We start from the raw sequence: 13,700 nt of genomic DNA on the forward strand, positions 1-13,700 counted from the left end.
CATCATTGACCTGCTCAGCATCTCCCTTCCCAATGACTTCCTCCATGAACTCAACATAATGTTCCTTATACCTTTCATCCCGTTGTAATTTCCTTTTAAGGTGAAGAAGGCGCGTAATAGCCTTTGTTATCAGGCAGGCTGGTCTGGTTTTGAAGGGCAGAGGCATTTCATAATGTCCAGACACATTTTTCTTTATTCCCTTATCCAGTATGTAAAAAAATGTAATGTCATCTTGTGACACAATTTTGCTGTCGTCATTGCCATCTTTGAAGTCAGACTCTAGAACGCAAATGACGTCGGTAGGAGTTAAGGGAGGTAGCTCTTTAAGTGTAATTCTGTGACACAGATGATGTGTGCTCAACACATCCTGGGTTTGTAGTGAGCGCCCTACAATACTCCATCCTAAATCAGTCCTTACAGCATAGGGTTCCTCATCGTCTCCTAAGGGGACCTTTCGTGGTGCCATAGCTCTTGAGCAGTTGTAGCCAATTAAAAGACCTGCTACACAGTCCTTCAGTGGTTGTATTTCATCCACTATTTCTTACTATACTCTATTTTTTAGCCATCTCACAAGTGGGAATGTGAGAGCGGTTGACAGGTATGCAGTCCTTTGTATAGGTGACCGGAAGATTGACTTGAACTGCAGAACTATATCCTCTAACACGAAGCCCAGAGACACCTTCGCTTGTGATCACCGTTTTCCTGCCACTCATAGTCGTCAACTTCAGTTTCACTGGATACTTGTCAGCATTAAGACCATCACTCAATTCTTGGTCAATGAACGTAGTATCACTTTGAGTGTTGAGCAGTGCATAGACGAGTTTCTCAGTGGTTGGATCATTTTTTGATGAAACCCATACTGGTATCACCATAGATGTGTTTGATGAGCCGTCACCTGCTACACTGAGTGACGTTGCAGCAGCACTTTGGTTTGTTTCTGGTTCTGATGTAGTCCTTTCTCTTTTATAGTTGTCATAATGCAGGGCTGTAAGATGCTTTCCTTTATAGTGGTTACAGAAAAGACGATGATGGCAGTCTCTCACGATGTGGCCGGGTTTCAGGCATCCATAACATTGTTTTTTCTCCTTTATATAGTTGCGTCGCTCAACTAACACCATCCCAGCGAACTTGTAGCATGCGTGTAGTTGGTGTCTATTATCTTGACAAAGGATACATAAAACCTTAACTTTCCACTGTTCTGGCTTGTGTTTTTCATTTTTAGTGACTATTTGGGTGGTAAACACACTAGCTTTGGTTTTCTTCACATCTCTGAGGTTTCTCTTCTCAGTGATAGAATCTGACAAATGAAGGGCATGAAAGGACGTAATGGGATTGCAAGCAATCACGGCTTCATCTGACGTGAATCTAGCAAACTCTTTGAAACTTGGGAATTCTTGATTTTCATTTAGGCTTTGCGAGACTTGTCGGTTCCAGAGTAAAGCTGCCCAGTCTGGTAGTTTGTGAACGAGCTTCCGATTTTCTTCCCAGTCGTTTAATATGTCGAGACCCTTGACATGAGGCATGGCATCTTGACAAGCATTCAGAAAATCTGAAAAGCGTCTCAGTCCTTCAGCATCCTTCGATGGAATTCTCGGCCAGTTGGTGAGCTTTTTTCTAAACGCTCTCTGAATGGCGAATGGCTGGCCAAAGTGACGATTTAGTTTGTCCCATGCCCCTTGGTATGCTTCATTGTCATTTCGGTAAAAGTTGCCATCTAAAGCCTGCCGTGCTGGGTTACCAACGTACTTTTTTAGGTGGTATAGTTTTTCGGCTGGCGTGATTGCCCTTTGGTCTATGAGTGAAGTGAATGCTGCCTTCCATTCAATGAATTGTATGGGATCGCCATTGAAGACAAATGGCTCAGGAACAGGACGACTATTTAAGGCTATGTTGTCTTGAAAGAGCTGAGTGAGAGAGGGAATGTCTGTATGATGGGGCGTTGCAACTTGAGAGAGGGGCACTGTAGTTACGGGTGTATTCTTTGCTTCCATGTTCCTTTCGTTCTTGAAATAAATAGCATCCTTGTGATCCGTCTCTCTTTTGTAGATCTTAAACTTGACTTGAGCGGCCCTTATCTCTTTCGCTGCCTGTAATCGCTCCAACTTACGCCTTTGTGCCTTCAGAGCCTTGCGTTGTTGTTAACTAAGTGGATGAATGCAAAATTAAAAAAACAAAATCTATGTCCTTAATTAGACAAATTCCATGTGTCCATGATGCCTGCAGGTGTGGGCGCAAATATAATCACAGTTTATCTTGTTGCTATTGTTGGTGAGCCGGCGAGTATTGAATGTTCAGTCCAAGAAGCCGTTCATCCGTTGCTCAACGTATTGTCGTACTATAGTAGATTAATACTCACGACCTATCATCAATGTTCGTAAGTGTGGCTGTACTTGACCATTGCACCGAATCTGTGAGACCGCTGTCCGAAGTATAGGTCAGGCGCGAGGAAGCAGCTTAAAGAGTCCACGCTGATGCCTTGTGACGGTGATGAAGCAGAAGCTGTAACTGGCGCTGTGAAGACCCTCCGTGGCCCTTTGTAGACAACAGTTACTGGAATTGATGCGGGTCAAGCTCTTACTAGACACTATAATTATTCCTCAGGCATCTTCTCACCTTCCAGAATCTTGTTAAACAATCTGGTTAAAAACTCCACTGCATCTCTCCTTAACATCTCCATGCTTCTACTGTTATGTCATCTGGTCCAACCAAATTTCCACTCTTCATCCTTTTAATCGCTGCTCTCACTTCCTCCTTACTAATCCTATCCACTTCCTGCTTTACCAACTCAACACCATCCAACCTTCTCTTTCTCTGATTTTCCCCATTCCTCAGCTGCTCAAAATCCTCCTCCACCTTCTTAACACACTCTCCTCACTAGTCAACACATTTCCATCTCCATCCTTTATTGCTCTTACTTGCAACACATCCTTTCCAGCTCGGTCTCTCTGCCTGGCCAATCAGTATAAATCCTTTTCTCCTTCCTTACTGTCCAACCTCTCATACAGCTCCTCATATGCCTTTTCCTTGGCTTTCATACATCCTTCTTACCGCTGCCGCATCTCCTTGTACTCCTGCCTACTTTTCTCATCACTCTGTCTATCCCACTTCTGTTTTGCCAACCTCTTTCTCCTTATGCTCTCCTGCACTTCCTCATTCCTCACTTCTCCTTTCCCTACTGTATCTGTAAATGTCTTCCTTCTCTCCTTCTCCTCCTTCAGCCAACAGTAGCCCAATTTCCACCGGTACCCTGTCAGCTAATGATACCTCTAATGGGCCTCGACTGATCCGGTATGAAATTCTTAATTGTGATCTGCATATTTGATTTGGCACGTTTTACGCTGGATGCCCTTCCTAACGCAACCTTCCCCATTTATCCGGGCTTGGGACCGGCATTAAGAGTGCACTGGCTTGTGCCTCCCTAATGGCTGGGTTATGATAGGCACAGTTTATTGGAGTTTAAGTGATCTAGATTGTTTTCATTTCTGGACAAACATTTGATAGATTGTCTTTATATGGGGGAGTTTATGTGTTAAGTGGTCTAACAAATTAGTCCATGTATTTTTTAGTGTGAGGGCAGAACATGCTTTTTGTGTTGCAGCACCATGCAGAGCTGATGGTGGCCTACTGATTGAGCTTCAATAATCAGCAAAAATTTTAATGTGAAGACCCGAATAACCCTTGGGTTTTGGAATATCATCCAGACTAGCGCAATGGTGCACATTAGTAGAGTAGAAGGGAAGAGAAAACAATTGTTACGATCCTGAATTCTAGGCCTGCTACTTTGACAACGAAGCAGAGAGATAAATGTTCTTAATATTCCGAAATGAAATTGAATGACAATTGTTATTTTTTGCAACCATTAAGTTGCACTCCACACTGAATGATATTAGCTTATGATCTGATAGTCTGTATGAATGGGGGAGGGAGAAAAGGACCTGATATATTCTCAGATAAAAGTTTGTAGGAATCAAATTCTTCATGATATCTTCATTACATTAGAAATAAACTCACGACACATACAGTGCATCCGGAAAGTTTAACAGCCTTTGCCATGACGCTCAAAACTGAGCTCAGGTGCATCCTTTTTCCACTGACCATCCTTATGATATTTCTACAACTTGATTGTAGTCCACCTGTGGTCAATTCAGTTGATTGTACATGATTTGGAAAGGCACACACATGTTTATAGAAGGTCCCACAGTTGACAGTTATTGTCAGAGCACAAGCCAAGCCATGAAGTCCAAGGAATTGTCTGTAGACCTCAGAGACCGGATTGTATTAAGGCACAGATCTGGGGAAGGAGACAGACATTTCTGCAGCATTGAAGGACCCAATGATCACAGTGACCTCCATTATCCGTAAATGGAAGAAGTTTGTAACCACCAGGACTCTTTCAAGAGCAGAGCCACCCAGTCAAAATGAGCGATCGGTTGAGAAGGGCCTTAGTCAGGGAGGTGACCAAGAACCCGAAGGTCACTCTGAAAGAGCTTGAGTTTCTCTAACGAGAGAGGACCTTCCAGAAGAACCATCTCTGCAGCACTCCACTTCAAAGATTGAACTCGTTTGCCAGAAACCAGGCACTGCTCATCACTTGGCCTATACCATCTGCTCCAGAGTGCTCAGGACCTCAGACTGGGTTCATCTTCCAACAGGACAACAAACTTAATCACACAGCCAAGGTAATAAAGTAGTGGCTACAGGACGAGTCTGTAAAGGTTCTTTAGTGGCCCAGTCAGAGCCCAGACTTGAACCCTCTCCATCTCTGGAGATCTGAAAATGGCTGTGCATCCGCACTCCCCATCCAACCTGAAGGAGCTTGAGAGGTTCTGCACAGAAGAAGGATAGAAACTGCCCAAAAATAAGTGTCAAGCCTGTAGCATTAAACTCAAGAGACCTGAGGCTGCATCTGGTGCCAAAGGAGCTTCAATAAAGCATTGAGCAAAAGCTCTGAATATTTACGTACATGTGATTTTTTTTCTTTTTATTTTTTTTGTAATAAATGTGCAAAGATTTAAAACACACTTTACTCCATGTTGTTATCATGTGCTTTTGTTTGTGAAATTTTAAGCAAAAGAATGATTTTATTACAATTTGGAGAAAAGGTGTAACATTACAAAATGTGGAAAAGGTGAAGTGCTGTGAATATTTTCCACACACTGTATGGCTTTCAACCCCCTTTCTTTTATGGATTGCTCCAGGACTGATTTCATGTATGTGAAATAAAAACACATTCATCGCTAAATTGTGGATAAGTAACTTAACGGGATAGTAAATGTTGCACTTGTTATTTTAAAACAAAGTTGGAAAAAATGCATTATTCTTTCTCATCTTTTCTCTTCCAGTCTGTGTGAGTGTAATCTGACAAAGGAAAGCTGTAGAAGTCTGTCCTCAGTTCTCAGCTCAAACTCCTCCAGACTGAGAGAACTGAACCTGAGTGACAATAACCTGCAGGATTCAGGAGTGACGCTGCTCTCTGCTGGACTGAAGACTCCACACTGTACACTGGAGATACTGAGGTATATACACACACACACACACACACACACACACACACACACACACACACATACACTCACATATACACTCACTCACTCACACACACACTCACACACACACACACACACACACACACACACTGGAGACTCCACACTTTACACTGGAGATACTGAGGTACACACACACACACACATACACACACACTGGAGACTCCATACTGTATACTGGAGATACTGAGGTATATACACACACACACACACACACACACACATACTCTGGAGACTCCACACTGTACACTGGAGATACTGAGGTATACACACACACACACACACACACACACACACACACACACACACACACAGGAGACTCCACACTGTACACTGGAGATACTGAGGTATACACACACACACACACACACACACACACACACACACACACACACACACAGGAGACTCCACTGTACACTGGAGATACTGAGGTATACACACACACACACACACACACACACACACACACACACACACAGGAGACTCCACACTGTACACTGGAGATACTGAGGTATACACACACACACACACACACACACACACACACACACACACACACACACACACACACACAGGAGACTCCACACTGTACACTGGAGATACTGAGGTATACACACACACACACACACACACACACACACACACACACACACAGGAGACTCACACTGTACACTGGAGATACTGAGGTATACACACACACACACACACACACACACACACACACACACACACACACACACACACACACAGGAGACTCCACACTGTACACTGGAGATACTGAGGTATACACACACACACACACACACACACACACACACACACACACACACACACTGGAGACTCCACACTGTACACTGGAATACTGAGGTATACACACACACACACACACACACACACACACACACACACACACACTGGATACTCCACACTGTACACTGGAGATACTGAGGTCAGTAATTCAGTCAAAAATTTTACATACAACAATCAGATGTCAGGTGTTGAACCTTGAGGTGGATGAGTTAAAACAGCAGATATCCACAACTGGTTCCCCATTTGTCATGAACAGATAGCTGAGACTGAAATGGGTATAGGTATAGCAAAACTGGACAAAGGAAATCTGATAAAAATGCAGTCTGGTATGATAAATGTAGAATTCTCTTGAAGCACACAGATGGCAGTTACAATTTTGCATTAATAGCATGAATCCATAACTGCAACCTGCCTTGTATCAACAGCACAGGCTGGTGGATGTGGTTTGATAGTGTAAGGAATGTTTTTTGACACACTTTGGGCATGTTAATAGCAAACAAGTTTCGAATGGCACTGCTGATTATTAATGACTAATATTAATCCAGCAGGACAATGCACCCTGTTACAAAGCAAAAGTTATCTCAAACTAGTTTCACGAGCATGAGAATAATTTTAATGTTCTTCTGTCACGGTGTGAGTGAAACAAAAGGCAGAAGCCGGAGTACAGCTCGCTCGGGTTTTAATGGCATGCGTGAGAGAGAGATTTACACACGCACACACACACACACACACACACACACACACACACACAGGCGCACATACACACACGGCAGTCCTCAGGTTGAGAGAGATAGTCCGAGTAGCGCATTGGGAGAAACGTAGCTGACCCGAGATGCACAGGAGGGGAAGCAGCCGTACAGGATTCTGGAGTCCGGATGAAACGGATGAGAGAAGTCTTGTAAGAAAACCGGAACGCCAAAACATGCAGTACGGGAAGTCCAACATAAACAATAACGAACGGGGCGTGAATGTGAGTGAGGGGTTTATGTAGGAGTGGAGTGTTGCGCTTCAGATGTGCCTCGTTAAACCTGGAGCTTCAGAGAGAGTGGAGGCATGAGTGATGATGAGCTCCAGGTGTGCGTGGGTAAACCTGGAGCTCTATGGAGAGTGGAGGCATAGAGAGCCACCAAAGGGGGCGTGGCAGGTGGATCATTGACATCTTCAGTGCCCTTACCAGTTATAGAAACTGAATCTAAACCTGAACAGGAGATTTTCAGCAATGCTCCTAAAACCTAAACCTGCTCCTGAAAACATTTTGTAAAATTTTGCTCGCAACTATGAAGCTAAAATGCACTAGTTAACATTTAGATAAAGTTACTAAAATAGAAACATGAATAACTGCATTCAGAAGATTTTACTTTGAAAGAGGCATTTCAGATATCTTTTAAATGTTATTTCTTTTCAGGTTGTGCCAGTGTGATCTGGCAGAAGAAAGCTGTAGAGCTCTTTCCTCAGTTCTCAGCTTAAACTCATCCAGACTGAGAGAACTGTACCTGACTGGGAATAACCTGCAGGATTCAGGAGTGAAGCTGCTCTCTGTTGGACTGAAGACTCCACACTGTACACTAGAGCTACTTGAGTACGAACATCGCTATAATACTGTAGATAAAGGTCAAGTGAAGCCTTGGCTTAAAGGGCACCAGCAGCACAGGTTACATGTATACCAGGAGACAGGCGCTGAATGTAGCAGGTCATCGTAGGTTTATAGGCAAGCAGCAGTTCTGTAAGATAGTTTTTTCATGTAGGAGCAAATTATATATACCTTTTACAGAAAAGATTATTAAGAGTAACATCACATAGGTATGAAAAAAGGCTCAAGGTGCAGTAATGTGCTATGGTCCCTTCTCAGTGTGGTGTGGCGCTGTAGCTTACAGTAGGTTATGATCATTGGTGGATGTTCATGTGTTCATTTCTACACAATCTATTAGTCGGTGAAAAAGTGCAATATACATTATATTACAACAATACTGTAATATTGCAAATTGCAAACATTGCAAACTAATTTAAATTTACCATAACCGTGCAAAAAGGCAACAAGAGGCAGAGACTTGTAATTTGTGCAACAGTAAAAAAATGTGCAACAGTAGGCTGTAACATTAAGAGGCAGAAAGATGTTGTTCTACACCTCGAGCCGGGCGTAGAAGTCGTTCAGCGCATCTGGGAGGGAGGCATTACAGTCACAAGCAGGTGATGTTGTCTTGTAGTTCGTGATCGCCTGGTTGCCCTGCCACATGCACCGGGTGTCTCCACTGTCCTGGAAGTGGCCGTGGATTTTCTTGGCATGTGCGCTTCACCTCTCTGATGGCACGGGACAGTTTGCTGTCTTTAAGGTCGTCTTGTCCCCTGCTCTGAAGGTGGAGTCTCTTGATTTTAGCAGCGCACCCCCCTTTGCGGTCATCCATGGCTTCTGGTTGGAGCGTGTAGTGATGGTCTTTAAGATGGTCATATCATCAATCACTTGCCACTTGTCACTGTTGACAGGTACTCCTCCAAGTTGATAAAATCGCCATTGGTTGCAGCTTCATTGAACATGTCCCAGTCAGAGGGCTAATGTTGAGGGATCAGGAAAGATCTTCGGAGAAATGGACACCCAGGAATGTAAAGCTAGATAGATGCTTCAATTCAGTCCCATCAATGTAGATTGGAGTGCGAGTGTCTCTCCTATCTTGGTCTGCCAGTTGTTTACAATCAGCTCCTTGGTCTTTTAAGTATTAAGTGCAAGATTGTTGTTGGCACACCACAATGTCAGGTGTTAAACCTCTTCCCAGTAGGCCCCTTCATCATTGTTGCTGATTAGGCCTACCACCGTGGTGTCATCTGCAAACTTGATGATGGAGTTTGTGCCATGCTCAGGTGTGTTGTCGTGGGTGAGGATGGAAGAGTTGCAGTTGTTAGTCCTAGCAGACTGTGGTCTGTTAACCTATTAGTCATGGGAGAAGCCGAAAGAAGAAGGAGAAGAAAAAGAAGTTACAATATACTATAGAAGTACAATATATTGGTCACACATTGATCAAGAGTCGTAAACCAGAATTAAGTCAATAAGCTTTAATTGCCTTAGTACAAGAAGCTGGAGCTTCCAAAGAAGCAAACAGCAGAAAGTGGGTGGGATACAGAGCATAGGTAGTCCAGGCATAATCTTTAGTGTAAACAGTAAGCGAGTGGGAATGGGGGCCTTTTTAAGGGTACTGTAGATTGGAGACAGGTGTGGGTAATTGATAGGAAGAAGAGGCTGAGCGAGTGTGCTGAGTGCAGGATGGAGGCGTGGCTGGTGGTTCTCTGACAATATCTCCCTTTACAGTTTTATACAATGTTATATGTATTCTTGCCGTTTGTTTTTATAAGAGAAATGCTTAAAAAGGAAGTGTGTGCCATGCAATTTTAAATATAAACTAATGAGACATGGCTTTTAACCCAGTACTTTTCTGGATTGCTCCAGGACTGATTTCATGTATTTACAGTGAAACCCGGTTATGTCGCCGGCCTAGGGGACGCCAAAAAGCGTTGTAACCGATGATCGAGATAAACGAAAACCAATATGCCGGCAATATATTAACGTGCTTGACATTTATTTATGTACATGATGTGCGTTATTAAATGAGAATGTGCATGCACGTGTTTTTGGGTTTTTTTTACACAACAGCGTTGCCGCGATTTAATTGATTGTTCATGCGGATCGAGAAAACCTGTAATGCGGATAAGGAGGCGGAAGCAGAAGTAAACGCAAACAAAGTTTATTGAGAATACTCAGTAGATAATCCACCAATACTTGTAGCGAAGCAGTAATATCCAGTGGTGCGCTCCGGGAGCGCGGTCCACGAAGTTCTGTGAAAGCAAATACAGTTCGTGTAGAGAATCCACGGATCTGCGCTATGGAAAGCGCTCCACTGGAAAGCAACGGATAAACATGCTGCAGACAGCGTGAACATGGAAAACAGCAGGATCGGGGTAATCCGGGGTGCCGTTGAGAGAATGCGGAGTCCGAGAAGAAGGGTAGGTAGCGGGATACGTATACACGCTTACACAGACCGCCATTAACCAACACATACGATCATGCACAAACAATAACGGACCGCGAGTGTGTGGAGGTGAGGGGCTTAAATAGGAGATGGGATGAGTGAGTGAATGAGAGTCAGGTGTGTGTGATCAGCATGACTGCGAGGAGCGCACGGGAGAAGAAGCAGGGTGTTTCGGGAATGCCTCCGCTGAAGGGGGCGTGGCAGGGGGATTCCTGACATAACCGATGTTAAGTGGCAAATTTGCCCCGCTTGTGCTCGAGATATTAGGGTTCCGCGACATAAAAAAATCGACATAACTGATAAAAAAATGCTAAGACAAAGCGAGAATTTGCCGATTCCACTTCAAAAACGTCGACTTAATAGGGTTGGCGAGTTAACCGAGGTGGAGATAAGTGGGTTCCACTGTATATATGAAAAAAAAAACAATTTAAATTTAGGAAATTTATTTTCTCTGTACTTAATTATATTTAACTTTCTATACATTATTATTTTTTGGAGCAATATCAACTTTGAATAATGCACAGTAAAGCTCAAAGTGTCTATTTAAATTGTGTATGTAGCCCACTTTTATCAGGAACTGTTAACATTTAAATTTAGGTAGGGCATTTCAGCTGTGAGTCCTAAAAGTGGTGGCGAAGACTAACAGGGTAATGAGAAAGTCCAAGGTCCAGTTGCAGAGTTAAGGGCTGATGCCAATATAAAGTCATTATGTTTATTAAGCATGTGCTTCACATCCAACTATCCAATATGTAAGGAGGATTTCCTATGAATCCTGTGTTTTTATTTGACATATTTCCTTTGCTTTCTCAACTATGCGTGACTGTAAGATTTCAGATGCAGGTTTTATTGCTGTGGCTTCAGCTCTGAAGTCAAACCCCTCATCACAGCTGAGAGAACTTAATCTGAACGGTAATAAAACAGGAAAATCAGGAATGAAGATGCTCTCTGCACTTCTGAACGATCCACTTCATAAACTGGAGACACTACAGTGAGTCCCTGTATTACAACTAGTCTGTTTATTGTAATCCAGAAGGGAATAAACTGACAGTGTTTATCATATGTTCATGTTTATTTACAGCGTTACCATGAGAACCATCCAGTATGAGACTTACACAGACGATGTTGAGGACTGAATGAAGATTTAAAGGGTCCAGTAACAATCATTATCATGTGCATTATCACGTTTTTATATTTTTTACATATTCTGTTTCAGTCTTCTGTTGAACTGTATCATTTGCCATATTACTCTTTACGATAATGAAATATCTAAAGAACTAAAATTAACCAGGTAGAAAAGAATGTACACAGGAAAGGAAATTAAATGGAAGCTTCATCTATTAAGTAAATTGATCAGCTTTGGTCCTGCAAGCCAGTGAAAAGAAGAAAGTGTGACTGTATTGGAAAAGCTACTTATTATTAAGTGACAGTTACACAAACTCAGGAAAATATAATTGTAGTGACATTCGCTAACCAATGAGTTCTTTACACTTACTTTTTTTCAAAAAGCACATGATTGAAAAAAATGAAGCTTGATGCTACCAGGTCATCAGTTTGTACATGTGGATGTTAATATTTTGATATACAGCAGCTATAGTTTGTTTTTTGGAAGCTAAGAATTTTACTACAGACTTAAAAGTAGGCAGGAGTACAAGGAGATGCAGCAGCAGGAAAAGAGGGATGTGGCGAAGGCCAAAGAAAAGGCATATGAGGAGCTGTATGAGAGGTTGGACACTAAGGAAGGAGAAAAGGATTTATACCGATTGGCCAGGCAGAGGGACCGAGCTGGGAAGGATGTGCTGCAAATTAGAGCAATAAAGGATGGAGATGGAAATGTGTTGACTAGTGAGGAGAGTGTGTTGAGAAGGTGGAGGGAGGATTTTGAGCAGCTGATGAATGAGGAAAATAAAAGAGAGAGAGAAGGTTGGATGGTGTGGAGTTGGTGAAGCAGGAAGTGTATAGGATTAGTAAGGAGGAAGTGAGAGCAGCGATTAAGAGGATGAAGAGTGAAAAGTCGGTTTGAGCAGATGACATACCGGTAGAAGCGTGGAGATGTTTAGGAGAGATGCAGTGGAGTTTTTAACCAGATTGTTTAACAGGATTTTGGAAGGTGAGAAGATGCCTGAGGAATGGAGAAGGAGTGTGCTGGTACCGATCTTTAAGAATAAGGGAGATGTGCAGACCTGCAGTAACTACAGGGGAATTAAGTTGATCAGTCACACCATGAAGTTATGGGAAAGAGTAGTGGAAGCCAGGCTGAGAGAAGAGGTGACCATCTGTGAGCAGCAGTATGGTTTCATGCCGAGGGAGAGCACCACAGACGCATTATTTGCTTTGAGAATGTTGGTGGAGAAGTATAGAGAAGGTCAGAAGGAGTTGCATTGTGTGTTTGTGGATTTAGGGAAAGTGTATGACATAGTGCCAAGAGAGGAGTTGTGGTGGTGTGTGAGAGAAGTATGTATGAGGACAGTGTGACAGCAGTGAAGTGTGCAGTAGGAACGACAGACTGGTTCAGGGTGAAGGTTGGACTGCATCAAGCATCGGCTCTAAGCCCTTTCCTGTTTGCAGTGGTGATGGACAGGTTGAAGGACAGACATGTCAGACATGAGTCTCCCTGGACTATGATGTTTGTGGATGATATTGTGATTTGTGGTGAGAGTAGGGAGCAGGGGAAGAAGAGCCTGGAGGTGGAGGTACGTGCTGGAAAAAGCGGTGGAGAAGGTGGAGGAGTTCAGGTACCTGGGACCAACAGTGCAAAGTAATGAAGAGTGTGTTAGAGAAGTGAAGAAAAGAGTGCAGGCAGGGTGGAGTGGGTGGAGAAGAGTGATAGCAGGAGTGATTTGTGATAGAAGAGTATCTGTGAGAGTGAAAGGGAAAGTTTATAGGACTGTGGTAAGACCTGAGGTAGCAGAGCTGAAGCTGTTTAGATGTTCATTGGGGGGAAGATGATGGACAGGATTAGAAATGAGTTTATTAGAGGGACAGCACATGTAGGACGTTTTGGAGACAAGGTGAGGGAGGTGAGATTGAGATGGTTTGGACATGTGCAGAGGAGGGACATGGGGTATATCAGTAGGAGATGCTGAGGATGGAGACACCAGGAAGGAGGAAAAGATGAAGACCAAGGAGGAGGTTTATGAATGTGGTGAGGGAAGACATGCAGGAAGTTGATTTGAAAGAGGTAGATGTAGAGGACAGGGGGGGATGGAGACAGATGATCCGCTGTTGAGACTCCTAATGGGAGAAGCCGAAAGTAAAAGAAGAAGTAGGAAAATTTTACTACAGACTTGGTCTTCAAAGAGAGAGTCATGATTTTTTTTGTCCCATGCGCTTT

The 13,700-nt window shown here is 43.2% G+C and overlaps 1 protein-coding gene across 2 annotated transcripts in view; it reads left to right on the forward strand.

Moving 5' to 3' along the window:
* The window catches only part of LOC124377092 (NACHT, LRR and PYD domains-containing protein 3-like), a 68,386-nt gene extending 56,262 nt beyond the window's left edge, over positions 1-12,124 (forward strand). The window contains exons 10-13 of one of the 2 annotated variants that reach the window (XM_046836401.1): positions 5,343-5,516; positions 7,759-7,932; positions 11,181-11,357; positions 11,448-12,124. In XM_046836401.1, the coding sequence (XP_046692357.1) occupies positions 5,343-5,516; positions 7,759-7,932; positions 11,181-11,357; positions 11,448-11,502 (580 nt within the window). In that variant the 3' untranslated portion in view covers positions 11,503-12,124. Of the gene's footprint in view, positions 1-5,342; positions 5,517-7,758; positions 7,934-11,180; positions 11,358-11,447 lie in introns of both variants that reach the window. The other variant, XM_046836402.1, reaches the window with a different exon arrangement.
* The last annotated feature ends 1,576 nt before the right edge of the window (positions 12,125-13,700 follow it).

This window comes from Silurus meridionalis, chromosome 23, assembly GCF_014805685.1.
Source record: "Silurus meridionalis isolate SWU-2019-XX chromosome 23, ASM1480568v1, whole genome shotgun sequence".
Lineage (NCBI taxonomy): Eukaryota > Metazoa > Chordata > Actinopteri > Siluriformes > Siluridae > Silurus > Silurus meridionalis.